Here is a 24,468-nt window from a genome sequence, read left to right on the forward strand (position 1 = left end):
AAGCCTATTTACTCTATGGTGGGAAGCTTACGCATGCGCACTTGCGCACGCATGGAGCCTGTTCTCATTCCTAGCTAGCCTCTGCTGCTCTTCAGCCCCGTCCGCCCCCACTATAGCCGAGGTATTTTCAATCACTGGTAAGTAGACGAAATCACGTCTTTTTCACCCTTTTAACGCATTCACGCATTCACACATTCACGAGAGGCCCGTGAATGCGTTAAAAGGGTGAAAAAGACGTGATTTCGTCTACTTAGCAGTGATTGAAAATACCTCGGCTATAGTGGGGGCGGACGGGCAGGAGAGCAGCAGAGCCTCGATAAGAATGAGAACAGGCTCCATGCGACGCCACTTCCGGTCTGCGGCGAGTTCAAAGCGTGACGTAACTCTCTTATATACACTCTGGTCAGAGTGACGCAGGCAGGGGCGTCACACCAAATTCTGGGCCCTGGGTACAAGGATTCACTGCGGGCCCCCCATGAATGTTAACTATTGAAAAATAGCAGATATACAAGCTCACAGCGCGGCACCGAGTGCCGCGCTGCGAGCTTGTAGATCTGCTATTTTTTTTAAATCGTGAAAATGTGTGCCAAGAAACCTATGTTTCCATGTCAGTGATGCTCAAACTTTTTCATGTGAAGGACCACCCCCATCTCAAAATATTTAGTCCCGGGGACCACCCCAGAAGCAAAATTTGAGTTACAAATGTTCACTTAAAAAATACATATATTCAAAGATTTGCGCATATTTTCACGACTTTTCAAAAATAGCAGATCTACAAGCTCGCAGCGCGGCACTCGGTGCCGCGCTGTGAGCTTGTATATCTGCTATTTTTCAATAGCTAAAGTTACTAGGGCCCCTCCACCTTGGGCCCTAGTATAACTCAGTCCCACTTTCCTACCCCTTGTGACGCCCCTGGACGCAGGCCTGCCCTGTTGTTACCCTGCTGTAGTTTTTCTGCCCTGTTGTTACCCTGCTGTAGTTTTTAACCTAAAGTGGAATGCAAACTACAAAATCAGCCTAGAAGTTCATCCCCCTTTAGTTTGTGTAGGACAGTGTTTTTCCATTTGGAAAGGTCCCCTGAAAGGAACCTTTTCTCTCAGTTCAGTTTCCCACTAACCAATTTCAAGACTTTAAAGTCAAAGTTCTGTCCGTTGCTTCACGATGCATCGTCATTTCTCACCGTTCTTCCATTCAACTTGGGCCGTGCAAAGCAAACCCTTTGCACGTGGAAAATAAAAAAACCTCAAAGAAAGAAAATCCGCTTCCGGATTTGCTTGAATGGGAAGAAAAAGGGATTGAGTCCATTCCGCTGTGAACCTGGCTAACCGTGTTTTACCCCCCCTTGCATGACTTACAGACTGCATGGTGTTTCTGTAAGTGAAGTGCATGCGCCGGGCTCAAGTTACACACAATGCTGCTCCTGTGCTGTGAATCGTACGGCAGGTTTGGTTTGCGGAGACGTCGTAATCTCCCCACCTCCTTATCCCCCCGAGTGTGACTCGGATTACAGCGTTTTAACGCCGACTTTGTTGCGAACGCCTTTTGTTCGAAGACCCTCCCTCTAGATAAGAAAACAACCTTTTTTTCTGATGCCCTCTTGAGGGGGAGTTTAACTAATTTAGACCTGGGGTCGATTTTACAACTGATCAGCTAGCTACTGTATGTGAACTATTTTAAATGGTAAAACATGTTGACCCAACACATGGTGTCCCCAAATTACCCAACACAATGGGTTAAGGTATCCCTTTAACCCATTTAGACATGTTACACCTGTACGTTGTTCTACCCTTTCAGGCTGGGAACTACAGTATATATCGCTGTTGTTGGGCAGACACCCCTTATCTCCATTTGAATTAATTAAATTAAGTAAATCAACTACTTGATCATACTACAGCATCACAAAGTAGTAGCAGATCAATAAGCCTCCTAGTAACAGCAAGTAACAGCTTTTCAGAAAATGTAGGTAGGATTTGGAAGGCATTTTTAAAAAGAAATCTGCCTCAGGTCTAAAAATGGGTTAAAACATACTTGACCCAGTGCGGCATGTTGTCACCACATTACCCAACACAATCTCCCCCCAGAGTGTTTCTCTCACAGAATAACCTTGCGTAGCCAGGCTTACTGCAAAGAGAAGAGCCTGGGCACGATATGAGGCAGAGAGTGGTTAGAAACGTGTGAATTTCCACAGAAGTTGTCTTTGTTCACATTGCGGTGTTCCTGCTAAGTTATTCCCTACTGATTTTTGTTGTCTGTTCTACTTCTCCCGCTCCTTTGGGTGTGCTCGCAATAAACAACATCCAAACAAAAACATGTATCCTGACAAAGTTACACCCATTATGAGCGTGTTAAGAGCTGGGGGCTGTTAAGTATGACATCATTTTGTAGGCAGAGGAGAATTTCTGCCCCCAGTTTCCGTGAATCTTTTTACTATTTTTACTATTTACACATTTTTCTTCTCTTTGTTGTTGAAAGGAAAGTGTTAAAATTATGCTTTATTCGTTATTTTCGTCTCGGATCTGTTGAAATAGCGAGGGACAGAAAATGCTCTGGGGGCAGAGTTCTCCTCTGCCTACAAAATGATGTCACGGCTTAAAAGCCCGGCCATATTTGTTTTTGTTTGTTTTTTTTCGCGGGGGATGTAAACTGCACTGCATGACTTAACTTCCCTTAGACGCAGCACTTCCACCAAATTTTGAGCACTTCCGTTAAGACAACACAGCACAGGTCGCACCCAGGGTGCTAACAGAATGTGGCAAACAACGGTTGATGACCAGGTTGATGTTGGAGAAACGGGAAAGCCAAGTTCACACTGAATGCACTGCAGTGACCATGCATGTCCTTGTTGCACTGCATGTGTTGATGTCATGCGTATGTTTGTGTGTGTGTGTGTGTGCGTTCGGGCACGTGTGTGTGTGTGTGTGTGCACGTGTCTGTGTGCGTGTGTGTTTTCACCCCTCCCTCTCTCTGTGCGCACCAAACCCTGCACTTCCTCACTTCCCAGCATGCTTCACTGCGGCGAGCCAATGGTAAGCCAGCCAGGCGGCAGCTTGACTTTGCCTCGCGAGACGGAGAAACGGATCAGACCACTGTAAGTGTGTGTGTGTGTGCATGCAGCGGTCTGGTGGTGGCGCTGTAGAGCTGGGCGACGTGACTTCAAGTCAATGTTGTGTTGTGTCAAACGTTCGCCTCGGTTACGATTAATGATGAACTGTTATCACCAAATACTTGTGAAAATGGACATCTATAAGCTTGTAGATCGGCTGTTTTCAAAGTACCATTGTACAGTGAAGTATAATACTTAAGTGGTTAATCAGAATAATCTATTCAGTTGATTATAAAAACGATTAACCTGTTTTGGACGATTTTAATAACTAAATCCTAACCTATAGGTTTTCTGAAAAACTTAAAGGGCCACTTCACCTCTGGGACAACCCGATCTTATTTTATTACACGATAAACACAATCCTGAGTTATTTTTTGTGTTCAATCTGTTTTTTTAGATATTTTAGTATTTCAGTGATGCATTTTGCATCATCAGTGATGCGTTTTGCATCATATGATGCAAAACGCATCACTAGTACATGCTGAAATACTAATAATATATGTTCTAAACATAGCAGTCAGTCGTTCAGTTCTGACATATTCCCAGTCAGTTGCCCAGCCCTGCGTAGCGCGCATCCACCTTGGAATGGTTGCAGAATGCTATGCATGAACTAGGATAGAGAGAGGGTGTGTGTGAGAGTGAGAGAGAGTGATTGCACATAACGCACATGACGACGATAGCTAATAGTTGTAGCAAGCTAACGGCACTGCACTTCCACACTTCCTCCAGTGGAGGGCCAGGTTTGTATGCCAAACATCTGCTCATCATGATCAATGCTTCATCATGATCAATGCTTCATCATGATCAATGCTCCATCATGATCAATGCTCCATCATGATCAATGCTTCATCATGATCAATGCTTCATCATGATCAATGCTTCATCATGATCAATGCTTCATCATGATCAATGCTTCATCATGATCAATGCTCCATCATGATCAATGCTTCATCATGATCAATGCTTCATCATGATCAATGCTCCATCATGATCAATGCTTCATCATGATCAATGCTTCATCATGATCAATGCTTCATCATGATCAATGCTCCATCATGATCAATGCTTCATCATGATCAATGCTTCATCATGATCAATGCTTCATCATGATCAATGCTCCATCATGATCAATGCTCCATCATGATCAATGCTTCATCATGATCAATGCTTCATCATGATCAATGCTTCATCATGATCAATGCTTCATCATGATCAATGCTTCATCATGATCAATGCTTCATCATGATCAATGCTCCATCATGATCAATGCTTCATCATGATCAATGCTTCATCATGATCAATGCTCCATCATGATCAATGCTTCATCATGATCAATGCTTCATCATGATCAATGCTTCATCATGATCAATGCTCCATCATGATCAATGCTCCATCATGATCAATGCTTCATCATGATCAATGCTTCATCATGATCAATGCTCCATCATGATCAATGCTCCATCATGATCAATGCTTCATCATGATCAATGCTTCATCATGATCAATGCTTCATCATGATCAATGCTTCATCATGATCAATGCTCCATCATGATCAATGCTTCATCATGATCAATGCTTCATCATGATCAATGCTTCATCATGATCAATGCTCCATCATGATCAATGCTCCATCATGATCAATGCTTCATCATGATCAATGCTTCATCATGATCAATGCTCCATCATGATCAATGCTTCATCATGATCAATGCTTCATCATGATCAATGCTTCATCATGATCAATGCTTCATCATGATCAATGCTTCATCATGATCAATGCTTCATCATGATCAATGCTCCATCATGATCAATGCTTCATCATGATCAATGCTCCATCATGATCAATGCTTCATCATGATCAATGCTCCATCATGATCAATGCTTCATCATGATCAATGCTTCATCATGATCAATGCTCCATCATGATCAATGCTTCTCCACAATCACCATCACCACCACAGCAAACACCCAGCAGTGCTACAGCTCTGCTGTGTCTATCGCCTTTCATTTCTTCTCTTTCACACACACACACACACACACACACACACACACACACACTGATCAATGACCCGGCCCGATATGTTGCTTTAACTGATAATATCATCCATTTTTTAACATTGCCATGGGTCGTACTCTCAGCGCAGGTTAAACACTGCAATAGGCTCCGTGTACAGCAGCCATATCGGAATGACATTGGTGCCTTACTTCCTTCACAGGTGTTACCACTTACCAATTACCGATGAAGGCTCGGATCCATTTATTGTAGCACACTTTTACATTTCAAGGACCCCCATAATCTGAAAGTGTACTCTGAGAAATCAGAAGTGTACTCTGACAATGTACAAATGGAACCAAATGGACCCGTACAGGTCCATTTGTACACTCTTAGGGGCCTTTTCCACCAAAAGAACCTTGGTTCAAGAACCAGTGCCGTTCAACTTTCTTGGAACCTTTGGTTCATACTTGCAAACCGGCTTGCGTTTCCACCAGATTGAACCAGATTGAACCAGAGGAACCAAGGATTCTGTGGTTTCCGTTCCGAACCAACTTTTACGGTTCGGAACCAACTTCGGTTCTCGGTGGAAAAGCTCACCTCTGGTTCATCCCATAAGCGGGAGAAAGAACCGGAACCGGTTCTTTGCTGGTGGAAAAGCGCCCTTAGAGTTACACACACACCCGTAAACGTCCATTTTGAACCGCTGTCAAGGAACCAATGAGGGGCCACAATTTGAGACCCAGCTGGTGTAGCAGAGTGTTTCCAGTGAGCCAACATGCAACAATATATGTTTGACCAGAATAGAACTAGACACCAGGAAGTAAAAAACGGAAGAGGCCCAATTTATTTTCCAACGTGGCTGCTCTGCTCTGCATAGCACCTATTAATGAGCGTCTGTAGCGCCCGGCACTCTCTCACTTACAGTACTCACTCACTCACTCACTCACTCACTTACAATACTCACTCACTCACTCACTCACTCACTGACTTACAGTACTCACTCACTGACTTATTTTGTTGATTATTTCTCTCTCTCTCTCTCTTCTCTCTCCATGTGTCTCTGCTTGGTGCAGCACTCCTATCTGGACAGAGAGACCTCTCTGATTCTGAAGAGCATAGCGGGGAAACCCTCGCACCTCCTCACCAAGGTGACTCACTGCTTACAGCTTCTTACCTTATCTTATGTACTGCTACAGCCTCTTAATCTTATCTTATCTACTCTGTCTACCTCACTGTGTGATGATCGCTCTACCATCCCATTCACTCGCTTGCTTCTCTTAGTCAATCCTCACATCCACCCGTTCTGACTAATTGACTCCACTGCTTTCTCACGCTGGTAATATTTACTGAATGTTTTGTTGCAAGTCGGGGCAGAACCCTTGTGTTTCCATATTTAAACGTTGTATTTTGTATATTATTGCCAAACTGTTTGTTTTTGTGGGTTTTATGAATATTGAACAAATGAAAAGTATTGAGAAGCGCTTTTGACCAAATAATAACTACATGGATTCATTTCGAACACAGGCCCCCTTTTTTTTATATAAGGTCCGAAAAAGTAAGTTTTAGACATCCGGCAGCGACATTTTGGTGTATCATGATATTTACTGGATATCATAATTTTATCTCTGTCTAGGTGTTATGCTCTTTTTGATTTGTCTGTGTCCTCTCCTCTCTGCCACCTGTGTTACCATGATGACGTTGTGTGCATGTTTAACCTTATGTTATGTTAGACCTTGACACACACACACACACACACACACACACACACACACGCACGCACGCGCGCGCACACAGGATCGCCAAACGTGACCTCATGCATTATGCGTATGTCTGGCCAACATATGTATGTAAACAGTAAGGAATGTTGGCTGCATGTATAGAGGGAGAACTGTGTGTGTGTGTGTGTGTGTGCGTGCGTGCGTGCGTGCGTGCGTGCATGTGTGTGTGTGTGTCATGATGTTGTGCTGTTGTGTGTTTAATGCTGAGTCAGTGAGAAGCAATCCTCTTTAGGGTAAGTAGAACACAGCCCTGTGTCTGCTTCACCTAATCACCTTCCTGGTGCTGAAGTCATGTTTTGAAGGGTTTCCCCTACTAAAAGCCCATAGAGTTAACACAGAAATCGCAAATTTAATGCAATTTCCGAATGGTAAAGTATAAAATACGGCTAGCATGATCAAGAACACAAGATAGTAAAAGGCACACGGCATTATACTTTACTTTACCGTTCGAAATAATTATTTTTTTGGCTTTAAGTCCAGCAATTTCTGTGTTAGTTTACCCCTCAAAGCTGACGTCAGCACCAGGAAGTTGCTGAGAAAATTGCTGAGGGGGCGGGCCGTGAATAGGGTCTGTTGTGGAGATTTTATTTATCGGGAAAGCATCCTCCGTCATGCACTGGCATCAATTCACCTTTTATTTGCAGAGCTGCATATCAAGTACCATTTAAACCCTCTATGATTGGTAAAACCGACCTGGAAATAACATGATACAGACCTTTTTTTTTCACTTTCTACTAAATCTCTTTGACACGTTGTGAGCTTGTAGATCTGCTATTTTTTGGCAAATGTTCCGCCCCAGGATAATGGAAGTTGGGGATATTTTGATTATCGCAATGATATTGTAAATCGCAATTGTTTTTGGTCATAATAATCATGACATGACATTTTCATGTCATTGTCCCATCCCTAATGATTAGCAGTCTTTAAAGGACAACTTTGTTTTTTACAACAAGGGTTCATACTTTAGATTGTAATGAAAGAATATAAAAGATGAGTGTTAAAATTATTTAATTTACTTCTTTCTATTGTTTTAGAGATTCTTATTTCTTATTTCATTCTTATTGCGTACAAGTGGCTAAATATGTCATTTTACACAGAATAAGCCCATTCCCAAGATACACACAACCTTTCATGGTTGGATGTGACTTATGGGGGCTAGTAGTGTTACTGTAAATAGCAATAAAGAAACTGCTGGCTTATTGTGTCTAAAAATACATTTAGCCACTTGTACGCATGTCCCCATGCGTACGCATGCCCCACATTTTAGCACTGTAAACGCGATAAAACAATAGAACAAAGCAAATGAAAACATTTTAACACTCACTTTTTCTTTTCTCTAATTACAATCTAAAATATGAACCCTTGTTGTAAAAAAACAGTTGTCCTTTAAGGGGGTTGTATACCTCTCTCTCTCTCTCTCTCTCTCTCTCTCTCTCTCTCTCTCTCTCTCTCTCTCTCTCTCTCTCTCTCTCTCATGGTTGTTTATTAACCCTGTCCATGAGGACAGGTTTATATGTTCACTGAGTGTAAGCTCCTTGGCTGCAGTACGTCACCGTTTCCCACCGTGTGCTCTGGGACTGAGCGGGTCTTGGCTCCCGTGCCGAGCTTTATGCCTATCAGATGTGTTGTTTGAAGCCGGGCCGTCTCTCCACCGGTGATTTATGTGGCGGCGGCGTGGCGTGCGTCCAGCGTGCACAGTAAGCGCTGAGTGGACCGAGCGCTTCAGTCTGGTTCACCGAGCCCAGAGACGCATCAGCTATGAGAACACCAGACATCTATGTGTTCATCTTGAGAGTAGGGTGATCTATCGCTCTGGACTTTTTCGAGAAGTGTTTTTCATATGCAGTATGCTATTTTGGAATCCGTAGGAGATGCATTCAAAAGGAGCGCTTGTTTTCGGTGATGATGACAGAGGGTCACCAGCGTCGGCAGGTTAGCTACGCACCAGCGTCAGGGTTACTGTGGTTTGGGTTAGGTTTAGGCATAGAGGTTAACATTCACCAGCGTCGGCAGGTTAGCATTTCACCAGGTTAACATTCTAACAACATAACGACTCTGAGCAGTCCAAGTGAACACCGCAGAGCGCTCCCGACCTCCGGTTCAGCCAATCACAAGCCGCACCTTCTAATTTATTCAACACCGTATCCTACGGATTCCATAATCGCTGTACAGTATACTGTAAATCCAATAACCTACTTGTACAAGCATTATTTTATAGTTCGTTTATTGTTCTTTTCAGTACATGGCGAAAATAGGGATCAATTATCAATCGATTATTTTACTACATTACAATTATCGATTCTCTTTTATAATCGTTTAAATCGATTAGTTTGTTCGCATCCCAACATGAGGCGACATATCTGAGAGCAAATTGTCATTTATAATTCATAGGGGAATGTCTGTGTTATGGGTAGACTGGACACTGGACAGTAGACACTAGTAGACAGTAGACTGGACAGTAGACAGTAGACAGTAGACTGGACAGTGGACTAATGCCCCTTTTTCAGGGTGAGAGTCTCCAGATTCAAAGCCATGATGTTGGAGCAAGAATACAGTATGTACGGCATGCATACTTATGGCGGCCCCCCCCCCCCCAAAAAAAATTCCTCCTGGATTCAAAATTGTTTTTCTTACGTCATCATGACTCTGTCCTGTACTTAGTGTCCAATTTTGTGGTCACGCAATCTCATTTAGCTAAACCTCCAGATTCACTCTACATGGTTTAACATGGAGCTTGGCCAATGTGACCCTGGGCGTACAACACACATTGAGAGCTTTGTGCCAAGATGTAGGCCAGATGTAGGCCAGATGTAGGCCAAGCTTCAGAGCCCGGACAAAGCCAGATGTTGGAGCTTAGCTCCTTCCAGGAGCACTGCTCCAAAATACATCAGGAGTTTTTGGGGGAGGGAGTTTAATGCCTCAACAACAAACACAAGCGTTCGAACACTATACCTAAATATAGCTCCGTTCGGCTATACCACTGCCACGCAATGCATGGTAGGTACTATGTATACAGTATGATGCTGGCGTTTTGGGAGCCGCCACATTTGCATTCCGTTCCCCCGAGGAGGAAGGGGGAGGGGGGGACTGTGGTGTAATGGTACAATGGAACTCCAGTCCCAATCCTATCTCTGTGCTCATTTGAATAGAACAACATGCTGCACCCTGCTATCTCCACAGCGTTGAACACTCACTCTGTTTGAGATGGGGGGGGGGGGGGGGGCATCATATTGTGGAGATTTAATTTATCCGTGATCAGCTTATATTTGCCATGCTGCATATCCAGTACCACTTAAACCCTCTAGAATTGGAAAAGGTACTTATAATAAACATACTAGAGAGAGAGAGAGAGAGAGAGAGAGAGAGAGAGATGGGATGAGACTTCAAAGGCAGAGAGTGCCAGATACTGTAGTTATTTCTCTACCAAGTCTCTGCAGGAAAGACTTATGGTTGGACGGTGAAGAGAAACCATACCGATGTCTGCTCTAAGGTAGAGAGACAGTATTGTGCTGGGGTGTTTCCTTGCACAAAGACACATCCCCCTGTTGGTGTTTTTGGCAGGGGGAGCTGGCCAGAGCTTTGAACTTCAAAGGGGTTGTGCACTGAGGTAATTGATTGGACCATCCATCAAGTGCTCGTGTTAGTGATCTCTCGTATCAATGAAAGCATCAAAGACAACTACCTGTTTGATGCCTGTCATAGAGGAGGAGGGGAGGAATGTGTTTGTATACATATAGACTTGCCTAGTTCCCCTTAGGCATAGCATTGATATCAAGGAGACGATAAGTCAGTCATTCTCTCAGAGAGAGTCTGGGGTTCATGTGGTTAATGGAACTGTGTGTGTGTGTGTGTGTGTGTGTGTGTGTGTGTGTGTGTGTGTGTGTGTGTGTGTGTGTGTGTGTGTGTGTGTGTGTGTGTGTGTGTGTGTGTGTGTGTGTGTGGTCATGTGGAAAGGTAGTCTGGGTCAAGGAGGGGGTCTGCAATATAAGAGGCTTGACTCTTATACCCCCTACACACACACACACACACACACACACACACACACACACACACACACACACAAACGCCTTGCGCTGCGAGGCGCTGTGAGCTTGTAGATCGGCTGTTTTTTGACAGAGGTTTGGTGCAAAAAAAAAGAGCAGACCAAGTACAGAGTGTTTATTAAGTATTGACGGTTCAAGTGGTTAAATATCTGAAAAACACGAATTGACATGAATCCAAAATACACTGATGATCGTGCTGTCAAACGATGAAACTATATGGAATCTATGAAGAGGTTGTGAGGGTCCCTGCTTCATCTCTCTCTCAGCTAAGGGGTCCTTGGCCTGAGAACGTCGAAGACCCCTGCTTTAGAGAGAATTATCTGTGAGAAAAGTCTCTGTGTGTGAGAACCCATGAGAGAGAGGGAGGGAGGAGGGAGAGGATGATGATGGTGTGGTCATGGTTTGTGGGGAGGGGCTCCCCTCCCCTCCCCTCCCCTCCTCCTCCTCCTCTACAGCTCCCTGGCTCCATGCTGTAGTGTAGCACACATCTTCTCATGTCAGCGTACGCATGCCTGCAACGCCAGCCAGAGCCGCCGCGGCCCTGCCTCTGGCTCGGACGCCGCTAGCCGCGGCTTGGCTCGGCTCGGTGGCTGGCCGCGGACAGTCAGTCAGTCAGTCACACCGACTGGAGATACCCTGCGTGCGTGACTTTCTTGGCTTTTTGTGGCTGACGAAGGGGACCTGAGGTTGTCACAGCTCATTCCTGCTGGGGTCTTTACGCAAGGAGGAGGAACAACTTAGTTTGACGTGGAGCAGAATGGATTATTTGGACACACGCTCTTTGACCATCTCCTTGGATAAGGATCTACTCTGTGACGGCATCGTGTTGTATCTGTGAACGGAGCGCACGGGAGCGTCTCCTCTAATCCACAGATCTCACACTCATCCGCAGCCTCTTGCCCTTTGGGGATCCTCCATCCCACCATTGTTTCCCATCCATCCACCGTGCGGCGAGATCAAAGGAATTTAGCAGACGGCGTCGCATGCCAGCGCAGAATGGAACTACAGTACTATGTGGAACCACAGGCACCAACGCACCGGGCACCGTTCTTTAATATTTTATTTTATTGAACGTTAGACAACGATAACGTCACGGTTCGAGTTGATTTACAACTGGTGGTTCATCGCGGCTTATTTTGTGCGTGATCGAATATACACACACACAAACACACACCTACGTACACACACTTCCTCACCCGGGCTGTAGAATGGAGGTGATGGCGTCTTGTTGGAGGGGGCAGGTAAGCCCAGGGGAACGGGGTTTGATGTTGTAAAAACGACAGTGTTGTGAGTGGCTTTAACTGGCCGGTGCACGGGGATGACTTTTTAATGAGATGAGTGTGTTTGTGTGTCAGGGAAGGACCTATCAAGCTGTTTCTTAATGTGTGTGTGTGTGTATGTGCGTGCGTGTGCGTGTCAGAGAGAGACCGTTCATCAATGTCTCTTCGTGTCTCCAGGAGGAACAAGCTGCCAAACTCAAAGCAGAGAAGATCCGAGTCGCCCTGGAGAAGATCAAGGAGGCGCAGGTCAAAAAGGTATGTCCACCCGCACACCACACACACACACACACGTGCACGCGCGCACGGACCCACTATCATGTCAGTGCATTGTGTGCCGTGCGCTGTGTTGTGTCACGTCACAGTCAATGCGCTCTGCGCTCCTTTGTGATCTCCATTCACAGCGAGGCAGCGAAGCGCGCGGAAAATAGGTCATTGCAGCGTTTGATTATGTGTGTCTCTCTCTGTGAGGGAGAGGGAGGGAGGGAGAGAGGGAGAGAGAGAGAGAGAGAGAGAGAGAGAGAGAGAGAGAGAGAGAAATGGAAAGCTCGCTCCAGCTAAAAGACCCGGGTGTACTGTGTTGTAACACAGTGGTTGTAAAACCTTTTCATGTCAAGCGCCCCCAAATCAATCTGTCTGTGGACCCCCCATCTGAAAATGCGTTGTGCCACTGCAATATGTGTGGTGTTAACCTTTCCCTAAAATATTCCAAATCGTTCGCATTTCGTTTCAAGTTTTTTGGGGGGGAAATGCTGCGTTAACTCATCTTGCCGGGGACCCCCCTGTAAACCCAGTCGAGGACCCCTGGGGGTCCCCGGGACCCCACCTTGGGAAGCGCCGCTTCCTAACATTACCGTCTCTGTCGGGTGGAAACCTCAAATATCCAAAACCGTCCAAATTTTAAAAAATTGCGTTTCGAGCTTGCTGATCTGCTACTTGTGGTGCTTTTGTGTGACGCTTTAGTAAGGTCAACTAGGGGCACAAAAGGGGAGGATACGGAGATAAGATGTTTCTGGCCTGGGGTACCTGCTGCCTGACAGTGTGTCGCAGGTTCGAATCCCGTTCCCGCCGACTTTTGCTGCGTGTCACTCCCCATCTTCCCCCCATTTCCTGTCAGTCTACTGTCCTATCAATAGTCCATGAAGGCATAAAAAGAAAAGAAATAGGTTTCTGGCTGACAATGGCTAACAGTGGACTGTCGCTCCACAGAACAAGCAGACACCAGGCTCCATTGAAAGCCGTGGTGTGATGTGGCGCGCTGCTCTGCGCTGCGCGTGCAGGCTCCACTGTTGAGCTTTAACAACCACAACAACACAGTGTTTAACACCAGCTTTATGAATGAATGAATGGACTCTCTGCTGGTCACTGAACAAACAACCTTCTCTCCTTAAGAGAGAGAAAGGCTGTAAATGATCTGCTGTGAAATGAACTGAAAGCAGCAGTGTTTGTGCACACACTGTAAAAAGGACCATGACGGGAGGAATAGGGAGACGTTTGGGGATGATGGTGGGACTTTGTTAGTTCTTAAAATGTACTATTTAGGCATTTAGCAGACGCGCTTAATCCAGAACGATTTGCAGTTAGCAAGGTAAACTCGAGGTAGTACGTCAAATGCACAGAGATGTTACGTAGGCAGCCTAAACCAAGAACCTTCAGAATCGTCAGTCTAAAGGTCTTTGCACACTGCTGCCTTTTTTTCGGACGAATATCGGAGTGAATTTCGGTTTTATTTCAATAAGAAATTGACCTCACGTTATGTCAATCACGTTTGCACACTGCCACCCGTTTCGTATTTATTCTCGCAAATGCCACTCTCTGTCTCTCTCCTTGGCCTGACAAACTTTTTTTTTTTTTTTGTTTTTTTTTTGCAGATTTAGGATTTCTACACAACAAAAAACACAGCAGTGTGCAACCAGCTTAACATTAGAATATCTAAAAATATATAATCTGTTCATTGAAACTATACACACAAGGATCGACACATGAACCTGGCCATTGTCTACATAACATACAAAATGATTCTAAATCTAGATCCCACACAGAAGAAGCTGTTACGTGCTGAGCTAGGCTCTTCAGTGTGGCGTTTTCTCTGGCGTTGTAGAGATGGCAACAATGTTCTTTTTTTCTGTTTGTTTTAACGCAGTGGTCCTCAAACATTTTCAAGTCATCGAGCCCCATACTTGATTTGTATTTGGCCGCGGACCCCCATCTGAAAATATATTGTGCCAGGGAATATTATTGTAAATTCCATAAGATTTGTCCAAATCTTCCAAATTATGGCAGATCTACAAAATCATAACACTTTGCATCGCGACGTGTTGTGAGCTTGTAGCTCTGCTATTTTCCCACATAACACCAGTGCTTTGCACAGGATGGATTGTGTTTGTGTGCTGCGGGGGGGATTATGTTTTTATGTTTTTGTTTAGGGGTGAGGGGGGGTTGAGGGGGGGTTCTCTCCTGTGAGAAATCTAGGTCAGACTCCCCCGCGTCTGGAATTCTACAGCCCTCCCCTGCCGTCTCATTGGCCCAGGGATCCAGTCTGTCAAGCGTGTCGACGCGCTGATTGGCCGTGCGTGTTCCCGGTGGGAGGGGATTAACTCGGGAGGCGCAGAAGAAGATTGAGGATTTTCTTGGGGTTTTGGGGGGCGAGTGTGTGTGTGTGTGTGTGTGTGTGTGTGTGTGTGTGTGTGTGTGTGTGTGTGTGTGTGTGTGTGTGTGTGTGTGTGTGTGTGTGTGTGTGTGTGTGTGTGTGTGTGTGTGTGTGTGTGTGTGTGTGTGTGTGTGTGTGTGTGTGTGTGTGTGTGTGTTCAGCTTAGTGTGAGCTTAGTGTAGTGTGCGTGGGAGCAGAATATTGGCCTAATTACTGTGGGTTAAAGGAACACTTCACCCCAAAATGACTTTTCTCCCTCAGTCAATTCCTCACTCTGTGAAGCCTTGGATTCGTGGAGACATTGTTTGTGCTCTTATTATGCCTTGCTCGGTTACGGTGAATCCAGAAACAAAGAGAACTTGAAAGATTCAATTCTGGGGAATTGCAAGTGTGGTTGCACTAAAGTGAGTCACAAGGAATCCACTGGGCAATGAATTCCGTCTTAACTTTTATATAGCGCCACCTTCAGGCAGATTTTTTTAAAACACATTTTTGGACACTGCTCCTACAGATTTCGCCCTAAAATCACGCAAATCGCACAGTATCTCTACAGTCATGTAATCAAAACGCATCTGTCCCATCTAGCGCCACCATCAGGACGATTTTGGTACAACTAATTTTTGGCCTATTTGTAGAGATAAGCGACCAACGGTCGCTTATCTCCCGATTAGGGAGTCTTACTGGTATTATTGCGACCGTTGGTCGCAGTTACTTACACTCTCATACTATCCAAACCTCCACCGGCCGTCCATCCCTCCGTCCCTCTGTCTGTCTGTCTGTCTGTCCCTCCGTCACGTCACACGTCACACTTTCCCCCTACTCATATCTCCGCCACCGTTGGCCCGATCCATGCCAACATTTCCACACAAACTCCTTGCCTGCCGAACTACAACCTTTAAGCCTCCGGAGCTCCAGGGACCCCCAGGTCCCTGGAAAAAATGACCAAATGTGCAAAAATGACCAAATGACCACCCCAACGGGGCTGCTCACAGGGAATTCCCAGGGACCACCGACTCCTGGTGCTCCAGAACAGATGCAAAAGTGCTGGCGCCCCCAGTGGAGGACCCCCGCCACTGCAGCGCACATAAAATGCCATAACTCGGGCTAGGAGCGACCGGGAGAGCCGGGGCCGGTACCTATTCGTCCGCCTCGGCGGTGCGGAGACCCCACCTCTCATTTCTCACATGGCCCTCTTCTAGACACTGCTCCTACAATTTTTGCCCTAAAATCACGCAAATCGGTACACAGTATGTCTACACTCATGTCATCATCTTGGATCTGTCCCATAGAGCGCCACCTTCAGGACGATTTTTTAAAACACATTTTTGGACACTGCTCCTACAATTTTGGCCCTAAAATCACGCAAATCGCTACACAGTATGTCTACACTCATCTCATCAACATGGATCTGTCCCATATAGCGCCACCTTCAGGCCGATTTTGGAAAAACACATTTTTGGCCTATTTGTGGAGATAAGCGACCAACGGTCGCTTATCTCCCGATTAGGGAGTCTTACTGGTATATTGTGATGTCATGTGAAGCGTGAAGCATGACCAAAAAGCTTCACTTATCTGTTGTGCAGCCTTACAACCTGGATAACATCAGTCAAAAAAAAAGTTTCCAAAAAGCAGGTTCACTTTGCTGGCAAAACATATTCTGACCTACAGTAGAACAATAGTGTGTTGCCTATTAGCAGCCTCACTAATTATTGATGCATTGAAATAAATCGTATTCTCAGTACTTCCAGTACAGTATGCCGAGAACTGCTTTTTTTCACGGCGACACTGCTCCACGACAATCGGCCGCGGTTAGGATTTTTCATTTCCGTGTGAAAATAAACCTAGTCGGCCGCCATTACAAGACTGTGAATTTCCACAACATGGACACGATCTTGGCTTCCGGGGCTCTTCAAAATAAAGCACAAGTGAATGGCGGCACTCTATAGTAGCCAAATAATTACCAAAATAATGGCATCCCAAGTGTTAAGTAGTTGACCATGTTCTCTCTCTATCTCTCTCTCCTATCAGCTGGTGATCAGGGTGTCATGTTCTCTATCTCTCCTCCAATCAGCTGGTGATCAGGGTGTCATGTGTTCTCTCTCTCCTCCAATCAGCTGGTGATCAGGGTGCACATGTCAGATGAGAGCTCCAAGACCATGATGGTGGACGAGAGGCAGACGGTCAGACAGGTGCTGGACAGCCTGCTGGACAAGTCTCACTGCGGCTACAGTCCTGATTGGTCGCTGGTGGAGACCATCAACGAGCTGCAGATGGGTGAGTATTAGAATCCACCGTGGCACATCGGGCTTTGTTTGGGGGGAGGGAAGCCAGGTGGAGAGGGTGATTTTTGGTCACCTGACAGTGGGGAGTGTTGGGCGGGAGGAGTAGGACAAAGGCTCTACGACCTCCTGGTGGGTGAGTCAGTAGGATACGACAGTACAGACTAAATTGGGGAGAAAAAGGGGAGAAAAAATAACTGGCAACTCTAAAAGAAAAAAGCCACATGATGCCTTGTTTTGCTTTGGCTTAGTTTAACTCATATGTTGCCAAACCCGAGGAACCCGAGAATTTCGCGATGTACCACCCTGCCACGCCCGAGGAACCCGAGAATTTTTGAAAAAAAAAAAAAAATCAAAAAAAAAATTGACCCCAAAACATTTAGTAGGCATGATAGCGATCGCGAAATTGCATGTTTAACCCCCATAGCAACCCCATCTTTCAAACATGGCAGCCATCTTTGTTTACATTTTAGGAAAACATAATGGCTGCTATCTCATGAATGCCTGAACGGATTTCCATTCGGATTTTTTTGTTTGAAAGCTGTGAGCAATGTGGACACACGTGGTGCATTATCTAGGCATGGGTGTGCATGATCCGTGCACTATGAATTACATGGAAGTCTATGGATACAGTTTGGCCTATGAGAGTACGAAGGTTTTGTTAAATGGCAGCAGATGAGTTAATTGCGACCATCAGGTCGCAGTTACTGTCAAAACCTCCACCAGCTGTCTGTCCGTCTGTCTGTCACACGTCACACGTCAACCTGCTCATATCTCCGCAACCGTTGCCCCGATCCATGCCAAATTTTGCGCACACACTCCTTGCCTGCCAAACCACAACCTCTCAATTCTCACATGGCCCTCTTCTAGCGCCACCATGAGGCTGATTCTTGCAAAACAAATTTTTGGACACTGCTCCTACAAATTTTGCCCTAAAATCACGCAAATCGGTACATACTTGCTCTACACTCATCTCATCAACATGGATCTGTCCCATTTAGTGCCACCTTCAGGCCGATTTTTTAAAACACATTTTTGGACACTACTCCTACAGATTTGGCCCTAAAATCACGCACATCGCTACACTCATGTCATCAACATGGATCTGTCCCATGTAGCGCCACCATCAGGCCGATTTTTTCACACACATTTTTGGACACTGCTCCAACAGATTTTGCCCTACAATCACGCAAATCGGTACACAGTATGTCGACACTCATCTCATCAACATGGATCTGTCCCATATAGCGCCGCCGTCAGGCCGATTTTTCCAAACACATGGACACTGCTCCTACACATTTTGGCCTAAAATCACGCTGCGACCTGACGGTCGCTTATCTCCCGATTAGGGAGTCTTACTGGTGTCATAGAGGAGTAAATAAACTATGAAAGATTACTTTGAATAAAAAAATTATAGTTAGGGTCCATTAATTTCATAGTTGCCAGCGGCCACCCTAAACACCAGCCCACGTGTTTAGAGCTTCATACTGTACATGATGTTAGCTTGTAGATCTATTGTTTTGGGTCTGTCTGTCCCTCAGAGCGTATCTTTGAGGACCATGAGAACCTGGTGGAGAACCTCCTGAACTGGACCAGAGACAGTCACAACAAGCTGATGTTCATAGAACGCATCGAGAAGTACGCTCTGTTCAAGAACCCACAGGTACACGCACACATACACACACACATGCACGCACACATGCACGCACACGCGTGCACGCACGCACGCTCACACACACACACACACACACACACACACACACACACACACACACACACACACACACACACACACACACACACACACACACACACACGCACACACACACACACACACACACATGCACACACACACACACACACGCACACACACACACACACACACAGTACGCCCTCCTCAAGGACCCCAGGCGAGGCAGCGTATCGATGCTGTCAGGCTGAAACCTCTTATCTCCATGTTCTAACTGTTTGTGTTTTTTTCTTAAATTGACATCCTACTATGATCATACTACAGCGTCACACAAAAGCATAAAAAAAAGTAACAGATCTAAAAAATCTAAACGGGCCTTGAAACGGCGCTTTTCGAGGTTGTAGATCTGCTGCTACTTTTGCTGCTTTTGAATTTGAATCCTAGAGAGTAACAGTTTGGGACAGAGACGTATTTATATGGACACGCACGCACGCACGCACGCACACACACACACACACACACACACACACACACACACACACACACACCGTCTCCTCTGTATAGTGTAGTCACTTGAGCATTCAGGGGTAAACTCTGAACATGAACACATAAACACATGGTTTATGCATGCCGTGTGTGTGTGTGTGTGTGTGTGTGCGTGTGTGTGTGTGTGCGTGTGCGCGCGTGCGTGCGTGCGTGTGCGTGTGTGCGCGCGCAGTAAGATGGAAGTAGGTCAGTGCATCACAGAATGAGTAAAGGTGAATAATTGATTTAACATGAGAAGAAGACCAGTTGAGCCAGCATGAGACACTTTCATCTCTCTCTCTCTCTCTCTCTCTCTCTCTCTCTGTGTCTCTCTGTGTCTCTCTCTCTCTCTCTCTCTCTCTCTCTCTCTCTCTGTGTCTCTCTGTGTCTCTCTCTCTCTATCTCTATCTCTATCTCTCTCTCTCTCTCTCTCTCTCTCTCTCTCTCTCTCTCTCACGCTCACTCCTTTAAATTCAATTCAAAGGATCTTTATTGGCATGAGAAAGCATACGTTTACATTGCCGAAGCTAGAGTCAAAACATAATAAAGCAATGTATCACTTACACACCTCATAAAGCCTTGGATTGATGGAGACGTGATGACCTGCTGTCTCCAATAAGAGAGAGATGACCCGGTCTCCAAGTTATTGGCTCAAATATTCAACCAAAACAAAAGAAACATCCATGAATACAAGGCTTCATGGGCTGTGGAATTAAGGGAAATTATGGGGAAAGTATTACACCTAGGGGTACAGCATTGTGTTGAACAGAACTATGTTACATTGCAACATTACGTATACATGCATATGGTATATATCAGTACAGATGTTCAATGGTTAGTGTCCATTGGCTAACCTAACCTCTCTCTCTCCACAGAACTACTTGTTGGGGCGGAAGGAGACGTCAGAGATGGCAGACAGGAACAAGGAGGCTTTACTGGAGGTGAGGAGTTGTAGACGTTACATTTACATCAGGGGGATTCAACGTTTTCAGGCCGAGGACCCCTTAGTTGAGAGAGAGATGAAGCAGGGACCCCCACAACCTGTTCATAGGTTCCATATAGTTTCATTGTTTGACAGCACAATCATCAGTGTATTTTGGATTCATGTAAATGTGTGTTTTCAGATATTTAACCACCGTCAATACTTAATAAACTTCACCTTTCACACTCTACAGTACTTAGTCTGCTCTTTTTCCCCTCTACACCAAACCTCTTTGCCAAAAGCAGATCTACAAGCTCACAGCGCCTTGCAGTACGAGGCGTTGTGAGCTTGTAGATCTGCTATTTTGGGCTTAAGTTCTCAGAACATGGACGCTGGGGTTCAGGTGGTTAATATAAAAATAAAATAAAAAAAGGTTTTTATCACACAAAGATTTGGAGGACCCCCTGTAGTAACTCTGAGGACCCCCTAGGGGTCCCGGACCCCCTGTTGAAGACCCCTGATTTACATTGACTCTTTGCTAGAGGTTAGGTGTTGTAGTCATTACAGTTAGTTTGACTCTTTGCTAGAGGTTAGGTGTTGTAGTCATTACAGTTAGTTTGACTCTTTGCTAGAGGTGAGGAGAGTTGTAGTCATTACAGTTAGTTTGACTCTTTGCTAGAGGTTAGGTGTTGTAGTCATTACAGTTAGTTTGACTCTTTGCTAGAGGTGAGGAGAGTTGTAGTCATTACAGTTAGTTTGACTCTTTGCTAGAGGTTAGGTGTTGTAGTCATTACAGTTAGTTTGACTCTTTGCTAGAGGTGAGGAGAGTTGTAGTCATTACAGTTAGTTTGACTCTTTGCTAGAGGTGAGGAGAGTTGTAGTCATTACAGTTAGTTTGACTCTTTGCTAGAGGTGAGGAGAGTTGTAGTCATTACAGTTAGTTTGACTCTTTGCTAGAGGTTAGGTGTTGTAGTCATTACAGTTAGTTTGACTCTTTGCTAGAGGTGAGGAGAGTTGTAGTCATTACAGTTAGTTTGACTCTTTGCTAGAGGTGAGGAGAGTTGTAGTCATTACAGTTAGTTTGACTCTTTGCTAGAGGTGAGGAGAGTTGTAGTCATTACAGTTAGTTTGACTCTTTGCTAGAGGTTAGGTGTTGTAGTCATTACAGTTAGTTTGACTCTTTGCTAGAGGTTAGGTGTTGTAGTCATTACAGTTAGTTTGACTCTTTGCTAGAGGTGAGGAGAGTTGTAGTCATTACAGTTAGTTTGACTCTTTGCTAGAGGTGAGGAGAGTTGTAGTCATTACAGTTAGTTTGACTCTTTGCTAGAGGTGATGAGAGTTGTAGTCATTACAGTTAGTTTGACTCTTTGCTAGAGGTGAGGAGAGTTGTAGTCATTACAGTTAGTTTGACTCTTTGCTAGAGGTGAGGAGAGTTGTAGTCATTACAGTTAGTTTGACTCTTTGCTAGAGGTGAGGAGAGTTGTAGTCATTACAGTTAGTTTGACTCTTTGCTAGAGGTGATGAGAGTTGTAGTCATTACAGTTAGTTTGACTCTTTGCTAGAGGTTAGGTGTTGTAGTCATTACAGTTAGTTTGACTCTTTGCTAGAGGTGAGGAGAGTTGTAGTCATTACAGTTAGTTTGACTCTTTGCTAGAGGTGAGGAGAGTTGTAGTCATTACAGTTAGTTTGACTCTTTGCTAGAGGTTAGGTGTTGTAGTCATTACAGTTAGTTTGACTCTTTGCTAGAGGTGAGGAGAGTTGTAGTCATTACAGTTAGTTTGACTCTTTGCTAGAGGTTAGGTGTTGTAGTCATTACAGTTAGTTTGACTCTTTGCTAGAGGTGAGGAGAGTTGTAGTCATTACAGTTAGTTTGACTCTTTGCTAGAGGTTAGGTGTTGTAGTCATTACAGTTAGTTTGACTCTTTGCTAGAGGTGAGGAGAGTTGTAGTCATTACAGTTAGTTTGACTCTTTGCTAGAGGTGAGGAGAGTTGTAGTCATTACAGTTAGTTTGACTCTTTGCTAGAGGTGAGGAGAGTTGTAGTCATTACAGTTAGTTTGACTCTTTGCTAGAGGTTAGGTGTTGTAGTCATTACAGTTAGTTTGACTCTTTGCTAGAGGTGAGGAGAGTTGTAGTCATTACAGTTAGTTTGACTCTTTGCTAGAGGTGAGGAGAGTTGTAGTCATTACAGTTAGTTTGACTCTTTGCTAGAGGTGAGGAGAGTTGTAGTCATTACAGTTAGTTTGACTCTTTGCTAGAGGTTAGGTGTTGTAGTCATTACAGTTAGTTTGACTCTTTGCTAGAGGTTAGGTGTTGTAGTCATTACAGTTAGTTTGACTCTTTGCTAGAGGTGAGGAGAGTTGTAGTCATTACAGTTAGTTTGACTCTTTGCTAGAGGTGAGGAGAGTTGTAGTCATTACAGTTAGTTTGACTCTTTGCTAGAGGTGATGAGAGTTGTAGTCATTACAGTTAGTTTGACTCTTTGCTAGAGGTGAGGAGAGTTGTAGTCATTACAGTTAGTTTGACTCTTTGCTAGAGGTGAGGAGAGTTGTAGTCATTACAGTTAGTTTGACTCTTTGCTAGAGGTGAGGAGAGTTGTAGTCATTACAGTTAGTTTGACTCTTTGCTAGAGGTGATGAGAGTTGTAGTCATTACAGTTAGTTTGACTCTTTGCTAGAGGTTAGGTGTTGTAGTCATTACAGTTAGTTTGACTCTTTGCTAGAGGTGAGGAGAGTTGTAGTCATTACAGTTAGTTTGACTCTTTGCTAGAGGTGAGGAGAGTTGTAGTCATTACAGTTAGTTTGACTCTTTGCTAGAGGTGAGGAGAGTTGTAGTCATTACAGTTAGTTTGACTCTTTGCTAGAGGTTAGGTGTTGTAGTCATTACAGTTAGTTTGACTCTTTGCTAGAGGTGAGGAGAGTTGTAGTCATTACAGTTAGTTTGACTCTTTGCTAGAGGTTAGGTGTTGTAGTCATTACAGTTAGTTTGACTCTTTGCTAGAGGTGAGGAGAGTTGTAGTCATTACAGTTAGTTTGACTCTTTGCTAGAGGTGAGGAGAGTTGTAGTCATTACAGTTAGTTTGACTCTTTGCTAGAGGTGATGAGAGTTGTAGTCATTACAGTTAGTTTGACTCTTTGCTAGAGGTTAGGTGTTGTAGTCATTACAGTTAGTTTGACTCTTTGCTAGAGGTTAGGTGTTGTAGTCATTACAGTTAGTTTGACTCTTTGCTAGAGGTGAGGAGAGTTGTAGTCATTACAGTTAGTTTGACTCTTTGCTAGAGGTGATGAGAGTTGTAGTCATTACAGTTAGTTTGACTCTTTGCTAGAGGTTAGGTGTTGTAGTCATTACAGTTAGTTTGACTCTTTGCTAGAGGTGAGGAGAGTTGTAGTCATTACAGTTAGTTTGACTCTTTGCTAGAGGTTAGGTGTTGTAGTCATTACAGTTAGTTTGACTCTTTGCTAGAGGTGAGGAGAGTTGTAGTCATTACAGTTAGTTTGACTCTTTGCTAGAGGTGAGGAGAGTTGTAGTCATTACAGTTAGTTTGACTCTTTGCTAGAGGTGAGGAGAGTTGTAGTCATTACAGTTAGTTTGACTCTTTGCTAGAGGTTAGGTGTTGTAGTCATTACAGTTAGTTTGACTCTTTGCTAGAGGTGAGGAGAGTTGTAGTCATTACAGTTAGTTTGACTCTTTGCTAGAGGTGAGGAGAGTTGTAGTCATTACAGTTAGTTTGACTCTTTGCTAGAGGTGATGAGAGTTGTAGTCATTACAGTTAGTTTGACTCTTTGCTAGAGGTGATGAGAGTTGTAGTCATTACAGTTAGTTTGACTCGGTTCCACAGATAAATATGGTGAACATAGCTGATCCAACAGGCGATGCTTGGCACCGTGTTTTCGAGGCTCGTTTCAGGCTTGCAGATCTGCTATTTTGCATGCTTTTGTGTGACGCTGTACTATTAGTTTTAGTTTAGTTTAGTTTATTTGATCACTCTCATACATTTATCAGGTCATACATCCACTTATTCATTGTTACAGGTGATCAAAAGGAATAGGCTGAAGCTGAAAGCTTATGAATGCCTATCCTAGTATACATGGAGTAATTACAATGATTGGTTGATTAAAGGACAACTTTGTTTTTTTACAACAAGGGTTCATATTTTAGATTGTAATTAGAGTAAGTGAGTGTTAAAATGTTTTCATTTGCTTCGTT

General features: G+C 44.4%; 1 protein-coding gene across 1 annotated transcript in view; it reads left to right on the forward strand.

Moving 5' to 3' along the window:
* raph1b (Ras association (RalGDS/AF-6) and pleckstrin homology domains 1b) overlaps window positions 1–24,468 on the forward strand; it is a 136,765-nt gene that overhangs the window by 97,809 nt on the left and 14,488 nt on the right. Inside the window, 6 exon segments of the mRNA XM_080720132.1 lie at window positions 3,002–3,088; window positions 6,173–6,247; window positions 12,378–12,455; window positions 16,962–17,121; window positions 18,668–18,789; window positions 20,217–20,282. Of these exon segments, the coding sequence (XP_080576258.1) occupies window positions 3,002–3,088; window positions 6,173–6,247; window positions 12,378–12,455; window positions 16,962–17,121; window positions 18,668–18,789; window positions 20,217–20,282 (588 nt within the window).

This window comes from Nannobrachium achirus (assembly GCF_963921795.1).
Source record: "Nannobrachium achirus genome assembly, chromosome: 24".
In the NCBI taxonomy this organism is placed as follows: Eukaryota; Metazoa; Chordata; class Actinopteri; order Myctophiformes; family Myctophidae; genus Nannobrachium; species Nannobrachium achirus.